Genomic DNA, 24796 nt, shown 5'->3' with positions numbered 1-24796 from the left:
TAATACAAACCTAATGTCATTTACCACATAGTAGTAGGTTAACTTATTTTCATCTACCCCTTCTGATACTAACATTATGAGAACTACATGGGATTGTCTCATAAATATTAGGTTATGTTGAAACTTAAGCCTAAAATCCATATACATTTTTTAATTTAAAGGAATTCTTAACAGTGAATCAATAAAACTTAGACCTAAGTCTAGTATTCCTCTACAATCTATTACAACTATTGTTATTTTATTTTTTCTTTTAAGTAAGCTAATTTTACTTGAAACAGTTTATTACTTTGTTTTCTCAGTGAGAATCTTAAGGTGTTTGGCCCAATTTTTGTTTTGTAATTGGCACATTGTTAACCGCCCCTCCAAATGATGTTTCAGTGTCTGATCACTTATAAAAGGTTAAACAGAGTTATGTAATAGGATCTTAGTTTTGTGTTAGGTATGATGTAGTTCAAATGTTTATAATAGTTTGGTGCATAATTTTGAATATTTTAATTTAAGAAAGAAAACCCAGTATTTTGCATTATTTTGTTTTTATAATTTTCATGGTGGGCATATCATCAAGTGAAACTATAACTACTTAAAGATATTTTAGGAGTCATGAATACCTAGCAATCTAGCATATCTCTGGGTTTCTTTAGTGGTGAGACCATTTTCATTGCACAGGATGGATGGACTTAAATGGCAGGAACATGACTAGAAAGTAATGTTATATATTTTTAAGTCAGCATGTTGCTAGTGACAGGTGCTCAATGATTGTTGGTATCCTCGTCAGCAGGAATCATTTGACATTAAAGTCACCAGCTCAGTCCTGATTTGGGGCGACTCTATTGGCAGTTCCATCAGGCTGCAGCTGATCAGTGAATGTCAGAACTGCTGCCATTCTTCAAGAGTGTCACCAGCCTTCTGGAGGTTATTATTTTTTTTTTTAAAGGAGAGAGGAGGGTTAGTTTAGCCTGGTTTGTTGTTTAGTCTTAAACAGACTTTCAAATTGCCTACCTTTGGGAAAATGAACCAGGAGGGCATAAGGAATATAGGTGTCTTTAGGGCATGTAAAACCATATACAGAGTGACGACTTAAGTGAAGACTAGTAATGATTACCTTGACTCCAAGCCAATCAATGGTTGGAGCACCTGGGGACTCATTAAATGGCATTTGTGGGTCTATAACCTAGGTTTTGAGCTTTATTTCAGGAAAAGCAGTGACAGCCTTTAATGTCTAATTGACCTCTTCTCTTTGTTTCACTTTCTTTCACTTTCCATATTTGCCTCTGATGTGGTCCCTGATGGCAGCAAACAGCACTGCTCAGCATTTTGAACTTCTGTTCAGAACTTCAGCACCTCAGTTTGGGTAGTTGTGTAATGGTAAGTATTTGAAAATTCTCTATTCATTTTCTTGTTTTCTCTTTCTTCCTCTGTGTGAATTTTATGTTCCCTTCCTGAACCCTCCTACCCCACCTCAGTCTGTCTCACAGTCTTCAGATTTATGGTTAACTACTTTGTTCACTTTCAGACATTTTTCTTATAGTGGAGAGTATGTCTTTGAAACACTGATATTATCTGTGAGAACAAGGAAAGAATTATATCGTGGCTGAAAGAGTTCCATTTTGCCTCAAGCCAGATAATGTCTCATACAAACTACTTAACCTCTCTTGATTTCTTTATAAAATTAAAAAAAAAAAAATTGCCATGAAGTCTATTCCTACTCATAGTGACTCTCTAAGAACCATAGAACTGCCTCGTAGGGTTTCCAAGGCTGTAAATCCTTACAGAAGGAGACTGCCACATCTTTCTCCCACAGAGCAGCTGGTAGGTTGAAAAATCCCATTTTGTTGGCTGCCAAGTACTTAATCACTGTACCACCATGCCTCCTTAAATAAGATATCAAATATACCTAAATGCTAGTAGTTTAATAAGTTTTTCATAAAGCTAAGTTGAGTTTTTAAATTCTGAGATCTTTTTCCCTGGAAATGTTCATGATCAGCAATTTTGTGTGTCTGTGTTTCATTTACTAACTTCACTGGGCAGGACAGAAAGCTGATCACTCTACATTGAAACTCTTTTTTTTTTTTTTTTTTTAACTTGTCTGTGAAATCTAAATGCCTAGGGACTATTAGATTAAGTAATCTTTAAAATCCCTTCCAAACTTGAAATTATGATTTTACATGCCTCTGAAAGAATTTATGGGAAGACTTAAGTATTTTTCACCTAAATTATATGGCTTTTAAACAATACTAAGACTTTAAGGGTCAATAGAATTTTTAGTGTGTTTTAACTTTATGTCAACATTTTTTAAGTTGACTCACAGAATGTTAACCCTTTGGGATATTCAGTTTTGAAAAGATGCTTGTTTGGAGGGGTAGGGATGGTTAGGGGAGATTCTTAATCAATATTAGGAAATGATGCTACTATAACCTACTCTTGGGGTTTCAAAATAGTATGTCTTACAACAAAGAAAATTGTTTACCTTTGCTTACCTGACTACTGAATGCATATTTCCATAGTGCATCTATTAAATGTTGCATTAAATAAATAGGCTATTTTTGAATTGAAGTGTATAGTTCCTAGTAAGATTGTTCCTATTGATATTTGCCAGGACATGAAGTTTTAAGGAATAGACAGTGAAGTTCAAAAATACTGCTAATATTGCTGGTACCACTACTGAAGTCATGATTGAGAGAGCACTACATAGTTGTCATAGAAGTACTGTTTACAACAGGTGTAGGGTTCAGCAGGAGAGTGAGACAGATGGCTCTCAGTTGATAGTTTAATTCCACATTTATCTCGGCTTCTTTTCTGTTAACTGAATAAAGGGCAGATGACTCACTTGATATTGTATTTTTGAATCAAAATAATAGCAATTTTCAGATTTGTTATTTTTTATGACACTTTTGTCCACAAGGAATGCTGTGTTAATTTTGCCCGGTGATTATGACCTATCACATGTCTTCTCTATCATCATTCTCCTAATGGTATTTATTTTCAGTATTGAGTATAATTTTGATACAGAATTAGTTGTGCCATTTTTTTTTCCTGAAATTAATCTTCCACAAGTGCCGGTTTCACAGATTTGCAGTAACAAAAAGTTTGGAAGATAATTGTCCCATCAATAGTAAACCTAGGAATTCTAGTCAGAGCCATAAACGTTTTTGGTAGGACTCTTTGGATTATCCTTTGAATTGGAAAGAGAATTAAAGAAATTAAAATGGTTTATTATCTCTTTGATTTAAAGTTTTATTATCCATTGTAATAGAAAGCAGTGAAAGAATAGATAATAAAATCCCAGAGTAAATAGAGCTTGCTTTAACTATTAGATCCAGCCTTCTTGTTGACCAAATTTTTTAGCAAGTTTGCAGGCAAGTATATTTGCTAGAATTAGATTCACCTGCCATTTACCAAAAAACCCCAATGACTATGGCTTAGATACTTGGAAATTTATTTCTCTTTCATGTAAAGGAAGCATTGGAGGTGAGTGAGCCAAGTTGATAGGGTGAATCTACTCCTGAGACTCCTTAGAGACCCAGACTTCTAGCTTGTTCTGCCAGCCTGGTTATTGTTGTCAGCTGTTGACATGCTGATTCCCATTCAAGGCGACCCCATGTGTGCACAGTGGACCTGCTCCATAGAATTTTCCAGGCTGTGATCTTTCAGCAGCAGCTTTCCAGGGCTGTCTTTCAGGGTATCTTTGGGTAGGTTTGAACTGCCACACTTTCAGCTAGTAGTCCAGTACTTATCTGTTTATGCCAACCAGGGATTCCTACCACCATCCTGGAGGTCACACATTCGACTTCATGGTTCAAAACAGAGTTCCAGGAGTCACATCCCTATGTCAAGTGGTAGAGTATAAGACAGGGAAAAGGACACTTTCTAGAAGTTGCGTACCTTTTGAGGCTTATATCCTATTCTCTAGAACTTAATCATATGACATAGTTTATAGCATGGAAAGCTAAAAACTACAAATTTTACTCGGGTAGCTACCATATGCTTCATAAAAATCAGAATAAAAGTTGTTGTTGGGTGCTGTTGTCAATTTTTGACCCATAGCAACCCCATGTGACAGACCAGAACTGCCCCATAGGGTTCCTGGACTGTCATGGAAACAGATTGCTAGGTCTTTCTCCTGTGGATCTGCTGGGTGGGTTCAAACTGCCAACCTTTCAGTTTCCAATCAGCAGCCAAGTGCTTAACCAGTGAGTGACATTAATGAACTGAGCATTATATTTCTTTTTTACCCAATCAGTCCCAGGAAGAGGGGGAAAACAATAAAATAGCCCATTATAGCCCTAAGAGAATGAGAAGTAAAAAATGCATATAATACTGTAACTTGATAATCAGCCTCTGAGTCTGTGCTATCCAATATGGTGCCTACTAGGTACATGTGGGTACTGAGCATTTGAAATGTGGCTAGTCCAAATTGAAATGTGAGGCAAGTGTAAAATATAACCAGATTTTGAAGGCTTAGTACAAAAAAAAAAATGTGAAATGTGTCAATATTCTTGTAATTACATTTGAAATGATGATATTATAGATGTGTTGGGTTAAATAAAATATGTTCTTAAGCTTAATCTTACCTGTTTCTTTTTACTTTTTAATATGACAGAAAATTTTATATATGTAATTTCCATTATATGTCTATTGGATAATGCTGTTCAAAGTAATTTGAAGTTGGCTAAAATACAGAATTGTAAAACCTAGTTTACCTCTTCTTAGGTTCCTACTAATTGTGTCATCCTGGTCAAGTCACTTAATTTCTTGGTGAGAGTTCCTCTGTGACATATATCAAATTTTTTTGTAACTAGTGATAATGAGTGAGAAAATAAATGCAAAATATTTAGTCTCTCAGGGAAAAAGAGTTCTGTGTAATTACTCTATGTAATTCAGAAGGAGATTGTAATTAGTAATTGCCTTCAGTCCAGTAAAAAGTGTTTGGTTTGGTTCTTATTTGCCCAGCCCTGAATTTCTTTATGCTTGGTGTGTTTAACAATGCTGTGAATATTCCATAACAAAAACCCTTGAAGGAATTGCTCACTATACATTATGCTGATAGAGAATTAGTCCATATGTCCCTGAGATTACCCTGATCCAAATTCAACACAATCAGAATCATGGGTTACAGAAAGTGTTTTAATTGCTTCTCTCAGATCTGACTCGCCGGCAGTGGGTATAAGGAAGCTCACTGGCTGAACTATCAAAGCTATAGATTTATGTTGTTCAAGTATACTCACTTAAGGAGATAGTTTTATTACCCCAAACCTATGTCTCCTAAAAAAAAAAAATCACTGCTTTTGAGTCACACAATAGGGTAGTGTTTCGTTCTGTTGTCCATAGGGTCACTATGGGTTGGAATTGACTTGCTAGAACCTAACAACAACAGCAATAACACATTGCTCCTAGTCTTCTGTATGATACAATCATACATATACATAATTGCCTGACGACCAAAAACTTAGGATCATTGATTCCATACTTTTCCATCTTTGGTTCTGACACCAATTTATATCCCCAAATCTGTCTATAACTCCAGTTCTGCTGCTACCACCTTAATCCAAGCCCTCATCATCTTTGCTCTGAACTATTGCAGGCCTCTTGGCCTGGGCTTCGCCCTCCATTCTTAGTCACCGTAGTCCATCCTCCAGACAGCAACCAGAGTAGTGGTGGTTTTTGTTCTAATGTAAATAGTATTACATCACTCTTCTGCTTAGAAACCTTCATTGATTTCCTGCAGTACTTAAAATAAAAATCTAAACTCCTTCCATGGCATAAATGGTTTGGCACCTGCATAACTCTGTGCCCCCCTTCTCGGCTTTCTCCTTCACTACCCTTGGGTTATACCAGTCCTTTTTCTGTTTCTTGGATGCAGCAAGCTTAGTCTTGTCTCAGGTGCCTTTGCATTTCTGTGCCTGCAGAGCTTTTTTTTCATGGTTGGCTTTTCATTCATGAGCTCTCTGATTAAATGTCATCTCTTCAGAGAAGCCTTCTCTGGAAATTCCAACAACCACCATCCCTTTCCCTCAGCTCCTGACACTGTTCATTCTCATGTCACCCTGTTTTATTGTTTTTGCACCACTTATCACTCTCTGAACTAATTTTGCTTATTTTCTGTATGTCTTTCCCCAGAATATGTGAATGAAGTCTTTATGTTTCTTTGATTGCTTTTCCCAGCATCTGGACTAGTGCAGCACAAAAAATAAAAAATAAAAAACCAAACTCATTGCCACCGAGTTGATTTCGACTCATAGTGACCACTCCTTGAGTTTCTGAGGTGGTACATCTATGGAAGCAGATTGCCCAGTCTTCCTCCTGAGGAGTGGCTGGTGGGTTTGAACTGCTAGCCATCTGATTAGCAGTCAAATGCCTTAGGCTCTACACCACCAGAGCCTCCAGTGTAGCGTATAGTGGGTGCATAAATAAATGTTTGTTGAATAAATGAATAAACAAATGAAGATGGGAAAGGTAATTAATGGAAATGTTTGCTATTTTGTTTCTCTTAGACTTCTGGTGATAATTTTGACACCTGCTTATAAGAAGATCAAATGAACTTCTTAAGTGAACCCATTTAAAGCAACAGTATGAAAGCATATGAAGCCCAAAGATGGAAATGTTTAATGTTTAATTAGAAGACCTTTATCCTATGTTGTTGTTATGTGCCGTCGAGTCGGACTCGACTCATAACGACCCCTCCTTGGGTTTCTGAGGCGGTATCACTCCAGAAGTAGATTGCCCCATCTTCCTTCCGAGGAGTGGCTGGTGGGTTTGAACCGCCAGCCTTATGGTTAGCAGTCAATTGCCTTAGCCACTGTGCTACCAGAGCTCCCTTATCCTATAAGTATAAGATAAGTTATTGAGACCCACCAATAACTGACAATAATTAACATGTTATAATCTAATTATTGTAGGAGCTCTGGTAGCGTAATGCCTAAGGCATTTGATGGCTAACCAGAAGATTGGCAGTTCAAACCCACCAGCCACTCCTCGGAAGAAAGGTTGGGCTATCTACTTCTGTAGTGACATTGCCTCAGAAACCCAAGGCTGGGTGACTATGAGTTGGATCCGACTCAATGGCACATAACAACAACAACAACCTAAATTGTTTTAGTGTTGTATATTCAGTCTCCAAATACGTCATTTAACCCAAAACTGGCATCCTTATTAGTACTACCAGCATTTCCATGTAATATTTTGTTGTTGTTGTTGTTGTTATATACCAGTGAGTCAGATCCGACTCATAGCGACCCCTCCTTGGGTTTCTGAGGCAGTATCACTATGGAAGTAGATTGCCCAGCCTTCCTTCCGAGGAGTGGCTGGTGGGTTTGAACTGCCAGCCTTCTGGTTAGCAGTCAAGTGCCTTAGGCACTACGTAGTATTTTAGAGCCTCCCAAAATGCACACCTTTGTCAGGGAGATTTTGAGTGCCTACAAAAGTTTATTAATCTTATATAAAGTAGAAGAAACTAGGCCCTGTCAGATGAGCAGCAGTAAGGTCAAAATGATAGGCATAAAAGAGCAATGCATAATCCTCAAATTTTTCATGAGAGACTGCTTTACAATTTAAATGTTTAAGATTTAAATGTAAGAGGCTGTTTTAGACTGTTTGTGGGAAGTTAATTCATTAATGCCCTCTGTCTGGAGTTCTGTTAAATGGATTTTTAAGTAAATGATTACTCTTGCTGTTTTATGAAACAGTGTCAAATCTGTGAACATGGGTGGGTAGATATGTATTAATGAGAATGTGGGTATATTTACATAAAAGCAAACAATAGGAGATAATTAAGGATGTTCTAACTTGCTATAAACAGTTTGCATTTCTGAGTACAAAATGAAAGTGATTGGAACTGTTTAATTTCCAGATTGAAGACTACGATGTGATAGCTAGCATGATAGGAGCCAAGTGTAAAAAACTCCGGACGCTGGATCTGTGGCGATGTAAGAATATTACTGAGAATGGGATAGCAGAGCTGGCTTCCGGATGTCAGCTTCTGGAGGAGCTGGACCTTGGCTGGTGCCCTACTCTGCAGAGCAGCACTGGGTGCTTTGCCAGACTTGCACACCAGCTTCCGAACTTGCAGAAACTCTTTCTTACAGCTAACAGGTCTGTGTGTGACACAGACATTGAAGAACTGGCAGGTAATTGTACCAGACTACAGCAGCTGGACATATTAGGTAAGGATACAGTATATAAATTGGATTTAAATCCTGTTTCTCTGATAGAAAACCTAATTTCAAATTTTTTGCAAGAAAAAGAAAAAAAAAAGACTTCTTAGATAGAATAAAAATGCTGTCTTTGTAAGACTGCTTGGCTTGATAGAAAATACAAGATAGAGCAATTGATTAGATAGTAATTAATTACATATGTACTTAAGTAAAATAGGACTTGAAGCACTGCCAGCAGCAGTTTTCAGTACTGAATGCAATATTGGTCAATTGAAAATGCCTAAGCTTGTTCACAGCCTTGATGACAATAACAAAATTTTATAGTTGAACCTTTCAGAAAGTTCTAAATAACTAATTTTTGGTCTGGTGGGAAGAGTGAGAATATAAATGACATGTGGTCTCCATTTTTATGAAGGACGGAAAAGATGAAATTAATTTGTTTAATGAATTCAAGTTAGATAAGAAAATCATCTTGATGTTAAATTCTTGTTAATCAAGGGTGTAACATCAAGACGCTTTTCTTATAATATCATAATATTCTTGTAATATTGTGAAATTTCTTTGCTGATAATCCTAGTTTGTAGAAATAGTTCTATCCCAAGGCAAATCTAGGGAAAATCTTTTTCTGGTTTTGGGATTTCAGTTCTGGGTCCTTACTGCAGACATCAGCAGTGAAGCCTGTGAGATGTTACTTTTTATATTAGCCTAGGAGCCCCCAGCACCACAGGGATCATTGCCCACACAGTTGGTGCTGTGTGGCCCCACAGAGCACTCGCACTGTGTCCTCTGGTAATCTGTTAGTACTACCATGAAGTGCAAATAATCTGCCCACCAAGTGCTTATATTGCCTTTCCTACAATAGGAAAGCCAGAAGCATTTTCAGCACCTGTGTTTGTGGTGTCAGTTAAAATCTCTCCACAGTCCAGGTTTATGAAACATTTGTGAATGGGGTTCCTTATTCAATCTATTTGTAGGCAGAAATTCTTGAGTACCTATTATCTGCACACTTTGTTCTAGATACTTTATGTTATAATTTACTTAATCTTCACAGTTCAGGAAGTTGGATATTATTATTTCACAGATGAGGGGACTGAAATTCAAAAATACACGGGGGTCCCAGGAGTTAACAAACAGGAGAGCAAGCGTTCATACCCACAATTTCTTTTTGCTGCATGGTCAATACTCCTTTTTTCGAGACACCACACCTACTTACTTTGCTTATTTCTTTTCCTTCCTACCCTCCTTTTGCCTTTGAATTAGACTCTTTTATAAGAGGAATATTTTGAAAAGTTTAGGGTGAAGGACGAAAGGGCCTATTAGATTACTAATACCAACAGGCTTCATGTAAGAGATTGGTGCTACTGTTGCTTAAAATCTATTTTACAACTAACTCCTTAAAAAGAAAAAAAGGCATCATACAGTAGTTCTCAAAACAAAATATCTGAAAAATTCTACAGAGCCAAAAAAGAACTCAGTAACACTGATCCTAAAACAAATGCATGCACATAATGAACAGTGGCATCAGTTGACCAGTGGCCTTTTGCGCTAGTAAATGTATGAATTACTTTATGTAAAAGAAAAATAGGTAAGTATAATGACTTCTTTTTAAAAAATATTTTATTGTTGTTAAACTATACAACAAAGACATACAGAAATTCAGGTTTTTACATGTAAAATTCAGTGACAGTCATTACCTTCTTTGAGTTGTGCAACCATTCTCATCCTCCTTTTCTGGGTTATTCTTCCCTCATTAACATAAACTCATTGCCCCCTAAGGTTTCTATCTAATCTTTTGAGTTGCTGTTCTCAATTTAATGCCATATAGTTTGATTTAAAAGAGCATAATGCCCAAGGCAGATATTCTTTACTAGTGAATTTAAAGTATTGCTTGCTTTTAAGAAGACTTCAGGGGATATTTTTGGTTTAAGGTTTAAAGATGATCTCAGAGCAGTAGTTTCAGGGGATCATCCAGCCTCCATGTCTCCAGAAAAATCTAGATTTCATAAGAATTTGAACTTCTGCATTTTCCCCCTTTTGATCAGGATTCTTCTATAGAACCTTTCATCAAAATGTTCAGTGATGGTAGCTGGACAAAATCCAGTTCTTCTGATCTCCTGACAAAGGAGGCAGTTGTTCATGGAGGCTATCAGTCACACATTCCCTTTTCTCCTGTTCCTAACTCTCCTTCTTCCTCTGTTGCTCCAGGCAAATAGAGACCAATTGTTCTTGGTGGGCTGCTTGCAAGCTTTGAAGACCCCAGGCACTATGCAGCAAAGCAGCAAATGAAGAGGTAGAACACAAGCATTAAACATATTGATGGGGCTAATTAACAGGGACCATGAAACTATGACCCTGAACTTCCAAACCAGGAGCTTTGGTAGCGTAGTGTCTAAGGCACTTGACTGCTAGCCAGAAGGCTGGCAGTTCAAACCCACCAGCCACTTCTCGGAAGAAAGTTTGGGTAATCTACTTTCGTAGTGATACTGCGTTGGAAACCCAAGGAGGGGTCACTGTGAGTTGACTCCAACTTGATGGCACATAACAACAACAAAAAAACTTGTAAACCAAGGAATCCCATGAGGTGTTTAGTTATACATAAACAGCCTGAGCAGCTACTCTTTTGTTGTTGTTGTTGTAAATAAATTTATCACACAACTTTTTATAGGTGTCCAACTTATTGATAGCTATTACAATAACTGGCTATGCAACTCTACCCTTAAACAATTTTTCCATCATTGTAAACCGAAACACAGTACTCCATAAGTAATAATCTCACCTCTCCCCTTCTCTTCTACCTCTGATAACCAGTAATAAACTTTAGTCTCTATACATTTGCCTATTCTTGTCTTATAAGTCAGATTATACAATATTTGTCCTTGTATGACTGACTTATTTCACTCAGTGTAATGTCTTCAAGCTCCATCCATATTATAGCATGTATCAAGACTTTATTTCTCTTCTTAGCTGAGTCGTATTCCATTGTATGTCTACACCACTTTTTGTTTATCCATTCATCCAGTGATAGGCAATTGGCTTGTTTCTACCTTTGGCTGTTGTGAATAGTGCTGTAATGAAGATTGGTGTACAAGTATCTATTTGAGTCTCTGCTTTTGTTTTTTGGGTATATGCTTAGAAGTGGAATTGCTGGGTCATATGATGGTACTATTTTTAGTTTTTTGAGGCTGCCCCAATGTTTTCCACAAGGGCCGTACCATTTTGCGTCCCACCAGCAAATGGACAAGGGCTCCAATTTCCACACATCCTCACCAACCAGCATTTGTTATTTGCTGGTTTTTGTTTTTTAATCTTAGCCATCCTAGTGGGAGTGAAATGGTATCTCATTGTGGTTTTGATTTTCATCTCTCTAATGAAAATGGCTAATGGCATTGAGCATCTTTTAATGTGTTTGGTGGCCATTTGAATGTCCTCTTTAATGAAATGTATATTCAAGTCCTTTGCCCAATTTATGATTAGGTTATTGCCTTTTTGTTAAGTTCAAAGTTATTTGTATTTTTGGTTATTAGAATCTTATCAAATATATTGTTTCAGAAAATATTCTCCCAGTTGGTAGCTGATCTTTTCACTTTTTTGATACAGTCTTTTGATGAATGGAAATTTTTAATTTTTATGAGGTCCCATTTATCAATATTGTCTTTTGTGATTTGTGCTTTTGTTATTATATTAGATGATCCATTGTTAAAAGCTAGCCATAATAGCATTGCCCCTGCTTGTTCTTGTATGAATTATATGGTTTTACTTTTCACATTGAGGTCCTTAATCCATTTTGAATTTGTTTTTGTGTATGGTGTGAGGTATGGATCTTATTTTCCCAGCACCATTTATTGAACAAACACTTCTTTCTTCATCGAATGGATTTAGCATATTTGTCAAAAATCAGTTGACCATACATGTGTGGGTTTATTTCTGGACTCTCAATTCTATTCCTTTTGTCTGTCTGTTGTTATACCAGCACCAGGCTGTTTTGATTACTGTAGCTGTATGATATTTTTAAAATCAAGAAGTATGAGTCCTCCTGCTTCGTTCTTCTTTTTCAGAAGAGAACAGTGTTAGCTGTTTGGGACCTCTTGTCATTCCATATAAAGTTAAGAATTTGTTTTTCCATTTCTGTAAGGAAGGCTATTGGAATTTTGGTGGGGATTGTGTTCAATGTATAGATCGCTTTGGAAATAATGACATATTAACAATTTTAAGTCTTCCAATCCATGAACATGGAACACGTTTCCATTTTTTTAAGTCTTCTTTAACCTCTTTCAGCAATGTTTTATAATTTTCATTAGATAAGTCTATCACATCCCTCATTGGATTTATTCCTAGATATTTTATTCACTTAGACGCTATTGTAAATAGAATTATTTCCCTAATTTTCCTTTAAGATTTCTCATTGCTGTTACATAGACACCCAACTGAGTTTTGTTTGTTAACTTTGCACCTTGCACCTTTTCTTTATTCCTCTATTAGCATCAAAAGTTTTCTTGCAGACTCTTAAGGATTTTTTGTATTTAGGATCACACCATCCATAAATAGAGATAGTTTTACTTCTTTTCCAATCTGGATACCTTTTATTTCTTGTTTTATTGCTCTGACTAGGAATTCTAATACAATATTGGATAGATGTGGTGAGAGTGGGCACTCTTGCCTTGATAATGACTTCAAAAAAAAAAAAATGTTAACTTTCATGAGCATAAGGAACTCTGGTGGTGTAGTGATTGAGGCGTTTGGATGCTAACCAAAAGGTCAGTGGTTCAAACCCACCAGCTGCTCCGTGGAAGAAAAATGAGGCAATTTGCTTCTGTAAAGATTTACAGTCTTGGAAACCCAATGGGGGTCGGTCACTATGAGTCAGAATCAACTCAATGGCAGTGGGTTTGGTTTGATTTTGGTTCGTAAGCATAAGAGGAAGGCAGTGTCATTTTCTACTACACCATAACTATGTATAGATGGAAGACAGTTATCATACAGATATATTTAAACATCATGTTTCAGCTATAAAGAGCACAGTAAATAATATCAGTAGTGACCAATAATTAATTATTAATAATAACAGCAAATTTACTGTTATATACTATTCTCAGCATGTATTAACTGATTTAATTCTCAAACAACTCTATGAAGTCGCTACCATTTTAGCCACAGATAAGGAAACTGAGGCTCAAACAGGTTAAGTGACTTGCTCAGTTCTCACATGTAATAAAAGTGGAATCTAGATTTGAACTAATATGTGCTCCTAACCACTATGCTGTGTTTTCTGTATTTAATATTTTGTTACTGATTTTTTGTTTCCTTTGATCCTTAAGAGGCAGAATCCTTCCTCTTCTTCCACCATTCTTTTTAAGGATTCTTTGTTAAGCCAGGATGATAATTATTATTTTATTTGTCATTTTGTGATTAGAACATATGAATGATAAGTGGCATACATTTTCATACTGACAATGCTTATTGATCCTCAGTACAAAGTTAAGTTAAATGCAGTTTCTAACTTCAGACTTTATAACATGGCATGACAGAGTAAAATGAATATATGTAGAGCTGTAATGCAAGCCAGAGGCAAGTCCATTTTGATGGGGTGCAAAGAAAAGAGAGAATATATATGATTAGAGCAATAAGGAAAAGCTTTATTTAAAAGACTGATAGATATTTGAAAGAGATCCTTGAAAAGTGAATAGGAAGAAGGGAAAGGAGGGCATTTGACACAAAAGGAATAACATGAAACAAAAGCATAGAACTTGAAAATACAGAATGTCTTCAGAGAATAGACGATTTAATTTGACCTACAATGGCAATATAATGGAAGCATTTGTGGAGAGTTTTGAACACTAGAGTTAGGAATTTGTACAAAATTAAACAAGGAAGAGCTATTACAGGGCTTTAATTATGGAAATGAATGATATACTCAGTGCCATGGTCTAGGAATATTAATCTGAAAAAAGTAACAGGTGAATTGGAAAAGGAGGAGCTCAACATCACAGAGATTAGCTGTAATAATCATGTAATGAGGGTCCAAACCAGGATGATAGTTGGGAAATTATAACCATCTATCCCTTCATTCTTTCATTCATTACATATTTATTGAGCATTTAGTGTTTCACGGATTGTTTTAAGCAATGGAAATACAATAGTGAACAAGACATATATGGACCTTGCCCTGAAGAAATACACGGGCTCTGAAAACATAACTATGTTATAACTAGATAACAAAACAAAAACACACAATGCTCTAGAAGCATAGGACAGGGGACCTGAGCCTAATTAACTTTAAATCTGCTGACTTCCTTTTCTGGCACTCATTCCTCTAGGCTTTGGGAAACTCCTAATTTATCAAGAGACTCAGAATCTAATGGGCAAGACTGACGAATAAAAAACAGATGATCACAACCCTGGTGAAAAACACCTAGTTTTTTGATTGAGGGTCTCTGATCTTCCAAAAGAGAAGCCTGATTGAGATAACTTAAGCAAAGAAAAAAACAATTATATATATATATACACATATATATATATATATATATATGAAAAATACAACAAAAAGAAAAAACCTCACTGCCGTCAAGTCAGATCCAACTCATAGTGACCCCTCCTTGGGTTTCCGAGGCAGTATCACTACAGAAGTAGATTACCCAACCTTCCTTCCAAGGAGTGGCTGGTGGGTTTGAACCACCACCCTTCTGGTTAACAGTCAAATGCCTTAGGCACTATGCCAAAAAAAAAAAAAAAAATTCACTGCTGTCAAGTTGATTCTGACTCATAGCAACCCCCATTGAGTTTCTAAGGCTATAAATCTTTATGGAAGCAGATTGCCTCATCTTTCTCCCATAGAGCAGCTAGTGGGTTTGAACCACCAACCATTTGGTTAGCAGCCGAAAGCTTTAACTACTATGACACCAGAGCACCATATATTTATATATATGTAAAATGAAAGTGCAGGTATATATATATGGTCAGACCTCAGGAAAGCCTTGAAAACCATCAAAAGGTAAGGAAGCTTCCCCCCTCCCTTTCTATCCTGCATGTCCAAGTGTGTGTACACACAGTACAACACACACACACACCCTGCTGCTGTGTACTTACCATGACATTTATGTCTGCTTTTCCCTTTGGGTTTGCCTTGTTCTTTTCTCATCATTCTGACTGCCATTGGTTCTCTGAGTGAACATGGCCAGATATAGCAGTCCCAACCCAGCTTTATGCATGCTTAGCTCAAGGGATCTGTGGACACTGAAGACTTCACTGAATCACAATCTTAAATTCCCAAGAGAGTTTGGATTGGTTTTCCTTGGTCCAGTCATAGCTGGGATAGCAGTACAGATGCAGCTTCTGGAACCCATGGTGGGGAGGAGACTAGAAAGGAATTCTCAGAGGAAAAGACATAGATTAACATTTCAGAACTTTTAATGCCCCTCCCAGTTGATAGGAGCTCTGGTGGCATAGTGCCTAAGGTATTTGACTGGTAATCAGAAGGCTGGTGGTTCAGACCCATCAGCCACTCCTCAAAAGGAAGATGGGGCAATCTACTTCCATAATGATACCACCTCAGAAGCCCAAGGAGGGATTGCTTTGAGTCCAATCGACTGGATGGCAGTAAGTTTGGTTTTTTTGTTTTTGGTTGCCTAGGTGATATGTAGGAGCTCTGGTAGTGTAGTGCCTAAGGCACTTGACTGCTAATCAGAAGGCTGGTGGTTCCAACCCACCAACCACTCCTCGGAAGGAAGGTTGGGCAATCTACTTCCATAGTGATACCGCCTCGGAAACCCAAGGGAGGGGTCGCTATGAGTTGGTCTGACTCCACGACAAATAACAACAAGAAGTTGATGTATGTATATGTAGTACAATTGTGCTTAAAGTGATATATGTTTTACAACAGGTGATATTTTAGAATCAAGTAATATTTGGTATGGAATATCTGCCATGTATCAGGTGTTTTACATATATAATTTAATTTCCAACTGAATATTTCATGATTGCTTTAAATTTAATGTAGTCTACATAGAACTCACGGAGCTCTGTTGGTCTAGTGATTAAGCACTAAGCTGCTAACTATGAAAAGTTGCCAGTTCAAACCCTCTGCTGCTCCACAGGAGAAAGATAGGGCAGTCTGCTTCCATAAAGATTACAGTCTTCCTTTTAAGAACTATTTATATGAGATCAGATTTACAACAGCAACTTGAAATGTTGGATAGGAACCTTAGAGGATAGTGAATTTACGTTAATGAGGGAGGAACAACTCAGAAAAGGTGGGTGAAAGTGGCTACATGGCCTGAAGGAGGTAAGTAGTGTCACTGAGTGGTGCTTGTAGAAGTGGGTGAATTGGTCTGTATTTTGCTGTGTATATTCTCAACAACAACAACAAAGTAAATAAAATTTTGAAAGAAGAAGGAATACAACCTTGTGATCTATAGAGCAGTTCTACCTTGTCCTACAGGGTCACTATGAGTTGGAATCAACTTGATGGCAACAGGTTTTGGTTTAAATAGAACTTACCATCCATCATCTGTCTTCCAGTGGTACCATTTTATTTCTACCATTACTGTACTTTAAAACTCATCAAAAAAAATTGTATTGCTGTTATTTACTTCAACTCTGGTCATTGAGTTTCTTATGACAAAGACCTGTCTTGTCCATCTTTGCATCTACAGTGCCTGTAACAGAGGTTTCTACAGGGCAGTTTCTGTGTAATTGCATTGCATGGAATTGGAGGTTGAATCGTTGTAAGCTTTACTGGCTGATTTGACCCTAGATTAAAGAAAATGAGATGTGAAAACAGTTTTGAACTGGAGTGACAGGAATTGAAAAGTCTGGAGAAGATGATGTGAAGGTGTAGGATGTAGGGATGAAGATGGTGGGTGGAGTATTAACAAGATTGAGGTCCTAAATACCAAACTGGCTGGGAAAACAGAGTTTGGTTTGTTTTGTTTTAACAAAGTCTTTCATTTAAAAAAAAAAAAAAAAAAAGTCTTTTTACTTTCCAAAAGATAGTTTATTTTAAATGCATTTCAAATAATAAAAGAATTCATTATTAGGACATCATATGAATGTTATACTTAAAGTGTGTTGTTTTGTTTTGAAAACAGGAACAAGAATGGTAAGTCCGGCATCCTTAAGAAAACTCCTGGAATCTTGTAAAGATCTTTCCTTACTTGATGTGTCCTTCTGTTCACAGATTGATAACAGAGTTGTGCTAGAACTGAATGCTAGCTTTCCCAAAGTGTTCATAAAAAAGAGCTTCACTCAGTGACCTACGATATGTTCTGTAATAATGTACTTTTGTAGAGTTTTATCTTGGGATCGATTTTGTTTTTTTGCTTTGTTTAGTTTGTATAGTAGTGGAAATCAAGACATTTGAAGATTTTAAAGAAAAATATCAGATTGTCCATGAAATCAAGTAAAAATGTAAACATGTTCTCATAAAATATGGCAAACACTTTTCTTCAAGAATGTTTGAGTGGCTGTTAGTGTTTTTACTGTATATTAATCAATGATATTATGCTTCAGACAATAATTACATGTTTAATAAAAGAGTGATATGGAAAAATTTTAACTTATTTTTAAAGGAACACTGAGCAATAAAGTATCATGATATTTATGCAGAAATAAAATTAATTTTCACATCTCCATGTAAAGAATATTGGATGTTTTATTCAGCCTTTCTATGTAACCAGAATTTTGTTTGTTAGGTACAAAATTGTCAGAATTAGTTGAAGAAAGAGACTTAGTTTTTAAACTGATGCATTTGTTGCAAGATATGTATTTTTATTTTTTTTAAGTGGAGTGCTGTCTTAAGAGTATATCTTTAATGATGCAATAATAGATAGAGAAATGCTAAGTGAATTTGTGGTAGAAACAAATAAAAAAGGGAATTACTTGCTTTTCCTGCATGTCATAGTATTAGTGTAAAATGCTTACTGTCATACATATCATTCATAATTAATAATGAAGAACCTCAAGTATGCTGCTTCTGTTTCTTTTTATAAAGTAGGCATCTTCTTAGTGCACTGGGTTATGTTGAATTTTGCCCTGTCTGCTTATCATCTAAAACTCACCAAAGACAGAAAAAAATGTTTCCACGATTCTTCCTTAAATTGGTTACTTAACTGGTATAAAAAGTAAACCCCTTAATTTTTTTTTTCTTGGTAGAATACACCCATCATGAATTAATTTACAACTTGAAAATGTTTCATTTTCTCACTTTTATTCTATAAATTTATCTATTTCACTACTGATCATGCCTGTATAAAGATATGGGCATAATCAACAAAAGGTAAACTACTAAATGGATTAGTTTTCCAATTGTTAAACAGATGCCTTAAAAGTTTGCAAAAGGGAAGGATGTAAGACTTGTGAATTCAATCTGAATTTTTTATATATATGTTTTCTTCTGCCCCCACCACCTTTTAAATATCAGTACAGTCGGGAGAAGGGGCAGACAAAATTTGTTTTGTTAAATTATGAATTGATTTAGCTCCACTACTAAGAAAGTAGACAGAAAATATTTGTGACCTGAAAAGGCGGGACTATTTTGAATTGCTATTGTTGTTCGATGCCATAGACCTGACTGTGAGTCATAGCAACCCTGTGTACAACAGAACAAAAACACTGCCAGGTCCAGCGCCATCCTCACAACACTTAACTATGCTTGAGATCATTGTCGCACCCTCTGTGTCTGTATCTTGTTGAGGATTTGTAGTATAACAAAATTCATTTTGCCACTTGGGGCAAGATGTTATAGTCCAACATTTACATGCGCTAGAAGGATCCTGTAAAACTGTACTGTCCAGAAGAATAGCCACTAGCCATGTGTGGCTATTTTATTTGATTTTAATTAACTGTAATTTGATTACAAATTCAGTGCCTCATTTGCACCAGCCACATTTCAGGTGTTCGGTAGTCACTTGAGGTTGGTGATTATCATATCAGATAGCATTTTTCACAGAAGGTTCTATGAGACAGCACCACTCTAGAATTTCTTGTTTTATAAGATGTATTCATTTTCTTTTTTAAAAAAGCACATTTAATTTAAAAATGAGCACAGTTAAAATATATATTTAGGCAAATTGTCATATCTATGAATGCTTTTTCCCAAAAAATGAAAAATAAATTTATCCAATTTATCCATGTGGCCCATAGTGGGCATTCAGTAAATATTTATTGACTGAATAGAATATATTACTGAGTTTAGCCATATAATGTCAAATTTTAAAAATATAAATGTGATACATTATTACCAGTAGTACTGTATTTACTGTTTTTTTAAAAAATATAAAACTATGTTGTTGTTGTTGTTGTTGTTGTTATGTGCCGTCGAGTCAAACCTGACTCATAGCGACCCCTCCTTGGGTTTCCGAGGCAGTATCACTACGGAAGTAGGATTGCCCAACCTTCCTTCCGAGGAGTGGCTGGTGGGTTTGAACCGCCAGCCGTCTGGTTAGCAGGCAAGTGTCTTAGCCACTATGCTACCAGAGCTCCCATAAAACTATAATGTTGTGATATTTAAAATATTAAAAGATTAACATAATCTTTACTCCACGTAGAAAACCGTCCATATAAGTAATTGCTATCCTGGGGATACCCCTAGTATTCCCCACCCTGTCATCTCTTGGATGAAAGAAGCAAAGGGTAGTTGGCAAAGGGCTTGGCTGTCCTTCATCATCATTTTTATGTGCTGGGATATTCGTTTCATCCATGAATGTATGTCAACATTTTAATATTGTATTCAGCGGACCTTTCAGGGGATGCGATACATAAGTTTATTGCTGACTATAGAAGAAGTAGTTTTATCATAAACTAACAGCTGACATTGACTTAATGCTTGCTTTGTTCTAGCCACTGCTGTAGGTGCTTTTACTGCCGTTGTTGTTGTTAGTTGCCATTGAGTCAGTGTGCAGAGTAGAGCTGCTCCATAAGGTTTTTAAGGCTATGACCTTTAGGAAACAGATCACCAGGCCTGTCTTCCGAGGCATCACTGGGTGACTTTGAACTGCCTTATGCTTAACCATTTTCACCATGCAAGGACTCCATTACTATCTCTATTTATAGGTGGGGAAGCTGACAAAAAGTTTGAGGAATGTACTCATGATCACATTAATGTCACATACTTACATTAATCCACAAGAATATGATTTTAACTGAGTATGTTCATCACTTGAAAGGTATTCATAGAGTTAAGATTCTTTCTTAATATCTCCCCTTTTTTTTTTTTTTGGCATGTTATTATATTGCCTATTACCATTGCCCATTGAAGGTTACATGGAACCTTCTCACCTAACAAATTCTCAGTTGCACAATTAAGTGGATTTGAAAAATGGAAATTTCCTTTGCACTTCCTTCAAGGCCCAAAAGATGATGCTGGAACTATAGTTTGAGCTCAGAAGATATATCTGTTGCAAATTTATGTGGGAATAGAGATCTTGCTGTTTATTTTATGTATTGGCAGCACAGGACATATATAAAGCATCCTGATGTTACTTACGATTCACACTTAAGTATACTTCACATGTAAACACTGTTTTTACCTTGTAATTTTTGCTTAAGTTCACTACAAAACATTATCGAATCTGTAGCAAAAACTAATTTACAAAGCCATTTAGCATTCAGTAGTAATGGTTGAGAGCACTTCTCATTCAGAAAAATTTCAATATTGGCCTTGGGCTCAAAAAAAATCACAGTAAAACTATTCCTGCTTAACCAGCAGACCACTGTGTGGTAGGAGAAATCTAGACATTCAGTTTCTATAGCTGGCTATGGAAAATGGAGCTGATAGTAGCAACTAAAGTTCCCTGTTGACATTACTGGTTTAGTAACACAAGACCAAGTCAACTATATTCTGCAGAGTATCTGCTGATGAATACGGTAAATAGCCACAGGCCTTACATACTTTACATTTAAGTAAAGCTTTGTAAATTTGACCAACTAGGCTTTTTTGTTGTTGTTCTGCCCTTATTTTTTGTCAATATCAGTTGTAACACATCTTAGCAGATTCTACTTCAGGTTGTACTGAACTCATGTGTTCTCTAGTTTTAGAAAATATTCTCACCTGTAATTGTCACACACAGATTATTCATAGAGACTAACTCTTCAGTCACTCCAAATTTGGCATTGACTCATCAAATAAACAACTACTGAACAGTATCAGTAACATCTGTTGACTCACAAGAGCCAAGGAAAGCCACTCAAAATCATTTGCCTTGTTTTTTGTATTTATTGAATATTGATGTTGTCCCCCGTGTTCTTAATTCTTCAGCTGTTCTTGCCAAAAGGCTAATAGTCTTAAACAAATTTGTTTACTCTGGACACATTTCTTCAGCTGCTGCAATCAAACAATTTAATTAACTCACCATTGGTAAAAGGCTTTTTCTTGCTTGGCTAACAAATGAACCACTTGGAAACTTACTTTGGCCTCAGCTTTATTTTCATTTTGTGTAAAGACGTTCTGTGATGAGATATATTGGTTTAAATTTTCTAATTTTTCTGGCCACTGCATTCCTGTGGATTGAGAATATTGTGATGAGTGCTTAGTATGGTAATTTTGGCATATATATAATTCTTTTAAAATAGACATGGGTTCACCATGAGTTGGAACTGACTAATGAGGATAAATAACAACATAGTGTCACTGGATGTTAAACACAATGCTTTGTCATTTAATAACAAAATAATACATGTTCCATGGTGCTGTAAAAGCATAACATTTAAAGTGCACTTTTTTTTTGCTTCTAGTTTGTCATTATGGGTGTGCACTGGTAATAGAAATATAAAATACTGTGGAATGATGTGTGGTGCTTGAAATTTTGTTGAGTTGTAACTCTATCACTGCAGTTTGTAGTGTGCTAAGCAGCCATGCAAAACGGTGTGAGTACCACATAGGTCTCTGTTGCATCTACCCAACTCTGCCAGTGTAGTGTGAAAGCATCCTTAGACAATGAGAATGAATGAGTATGGCTGTGTGCCAGTAGAATTTAATGGATACTGAAAGTTGAATTTCATATCATTTTATGTCACAAAATATTTTTCTTCTTTTGATTTAATGTTTTTTCACCCATTAAAAAAAATTGTAGAAACCATTCTCAGTTCACAGGCTGTACAGAAACAATGGGCAGTCTGGATTTGGCTTGTGAACATCTGTTGTAGGGTATTCTCAACAGTCAGTAAGTCAGGTTTGCCCATACCTAATTTTATAAGCCACACTGAACCCTCCTCTCAGCCTTTATCTTGCTAATTTCACTCTTTAGATTCTAAAAAGAAATAAATAAGAAACACAGTATTTTATTGACAGACAGAAAACAAAAGTGTTTACCGTAACAGGAGAGAATGTATGTAGACTCTGTATCTGTTCATTAAAATTTGAAGCCAAATGACCCATTGTTGTTAGCATTGCCAACTGACTTAAATTTTTATGTAATTATCACAGCATTTTGCTAAGATACATTATTTTCCCAGTGGCTAGTAATAGATTAATATATGTCTCTGACCTTGTTTGAGAGCATAATTGGAGGATCCTTTCCATTTAAATGACTCTGTAATAAGATCCTAGATGCATACAGTACATAGCAAAACATTTAGACAGTTCATAGTCTTCCTTTCCTGTGGAGTGATTAATCGTGAGCCCATATGTATTAAAGTAAAACAGAGTTCTTTGTGGAAGTGTTTTTATTTTATGGTGTTTCCCAGGAATCGAGACTAAAAACCACATACTTGAAAGTGGGATAATACTAACCAGGGAGAGTCAGTAAAACTTACATTTGGTTACCATGAACATTAATAATGAATGTTTGAGTTTTTAGTTTGTACTTTGAAGTATTAAAAAGGACACCTTTGACTGACAGTAATTTTCATCTTCAAAGCCATATATCAAACATTTATCAATGTTGCATCTAGTTTTTCCTCCCTTTTAGCACATTTGATATTGATACTTCAGAAGAACTTTTTATTTAACCACCCTGAAACTCTTGTCAGTGACCCCTAACAGAATGTTTGCTATTGCCAAAAAATTATTCTAAAAGCTACCTTTTTGTACGTGCAACATAGTTCTATAGCAGTATATTAATGTCCATAAGCAAATGAGGGAATGATTGGCAAGAATAGCTATGTCAAATGGAAAGGCAAATTACATATATATTTATATAAATATATATCTATATTTATAAATATGCATAGAGGCCAAGATTTTTCCTTTGACATAATAGAACGTGTACTGAGTATTTTTGCCTATAAGTCTGCAGTTTTGGCTTAAAATTTTTAAGTGTAAGAATGGCTTAGTTGACTACATTTTGAAAGGAAAAGATCACTATGTCAAAATTCAGATTTTCAGAGGATGGAAGACTTTTATCAATGTATTTGGTAAATAAGTTAGTACAGTTTTCTTATAAAAATTTTAAAAGTAAACCAGTTGAATGATCAGATAAATTGAGTAGAATAACAAGAAAGATAAAACAACTCTGTTACAAGTAAGGATCTATATAGATGACTGTGAATTTTTAAAATTTTAGTTGTATAAAAATGTGGTACAGTGTCTAATCATGCTATCATTTTATTCTGTATTTTAGAATAATAAGATACTCATATCTTATTAGTTCACTTTGAAAACTGATCATTTTAGTACATTGCTGAGTATGTTTGGGTAATAGGTTTGTGTCACAGCCCTATGAAACTAGATGAGAATAAGCCTGGAAGATGCTTCTTCTTTATAAGCCATCATTTATGTGCTGAACACTAACAGCCTATTCTCATGCTGTGATATGACATCAGCTCGGGTGCATTTTAAACTCTAAAATTATAGGAGTCTGCAATTAAATAAACTGTAAACTGAGTTCACATTGTTATTTACTTCTTTCTGCCTTCTCAGTAATTCCCCCAAATTAAGATGTATTTACTTAAATATCAACCAATATGATATAGCATATTGTGATACTCACTTTGTGTGGAAGCCAATCCCTTTGTTATTAATTAGCTCTTAAATTATTCCAGAGTTCTTGGTCATGCCTAAACTACTTTTGGTGGGATAGAATGAATGGCACAAGGTAAGATAAATTCACCCATCTGTTTATTCAACAAATACATACTGACAGCTGTGTGCTAGGCACAGATTGGGGTAGGTGCGTGGGGCATAGAGAATGCATATAAATAACAACAGAGCAATTTAAAAAATTGCTACCCAGAAAGTGCAGCCGGAATGCTCCTTGGAAGCAAGAATGACCAGACTTCGTCTCACCTACTTTGGTCATGTTGTCAGAAGGGACCATTTTCTGGAGAGGGATATCATGCTTGGTAAAGTAGAGGGTCAACGAAAAAGAGGAGGGCCCTTAATGAGATGGATTGACCCAGTGGCTGCAACAGTGGGCTCAGGTATAGCGGGGTTCATGGGACTGGCATAGGACCGGGCATTGCTTCATTCTGTTGTGCATAGGGTCGCTATGAGTCGGAGACAACTTGACGGCACCTAACAACAACATACCAAGAAAAAAATCCTGTAGTTAAATAAGCATGGCATATAGAGGATTAGATAAAATTAGGCAGGTTTCTTTACTATTGGGCATCAGTTTTTAGCAGCCTAATTGACTGAATCCTCAGGGTAGGTGAGTTATGTAATGCATTATTTTCCAATCTTCTGTGGAATACTTTTCAACATCTCTTAGTTTCTA

At 36.1% G+C, this 24796-nt stretch overlaps 1 protein-coding gene across 1 annotated transcript in view; it reads left to right on the top strand.

Moving 5' to 3' along the window:
• FBXL4 (F-box and leucine rich repeat protein 4) overlaps positions 1-17397 on the top strand; it is a 108711-nt gene extending 91314 nt beyond the window's left edge. Inside the window, exons 5-7 of the mRNA XM_007942257.2 lie at positions 1294-1365; positions 7847-8159; positions 17234-17397. Coding sequence (XP_007940448.1) covers positions 1294-1365; positions 7847-8159; positions 17234-17397 — 549 coding nt within the window. The remainder of the gene's footprint in view (positions 1-1293; positions 1366-7846; positions 8160-17233) is intronic.
• Positions 17398-24796: the final 7399 nt, after the last annotated feature.

The sequence above is a fragment of the Orycteropus afer genome, unplaced genomic scaffold (assembly GCF_000298275.1).
Source record: "Orycteropus afer afer isolate SDZICR_OR568_19922 unplaced genomic scaffold, OryAfe1.0 scaffold00087, whole genome shotgun sequence".
Taxonomy (NCBI): domain Eukaryota; kingdom Metazoa; phylum Chordata; class Mammalia; order Tubulidentata; family Orycteropodidae; genus Orycteropus; species Orycteropus afer.
Note: the sequence above shows the minus strand (reverse complement) of the source record. Positions and strands in the feature narration are given on the sequence as shown.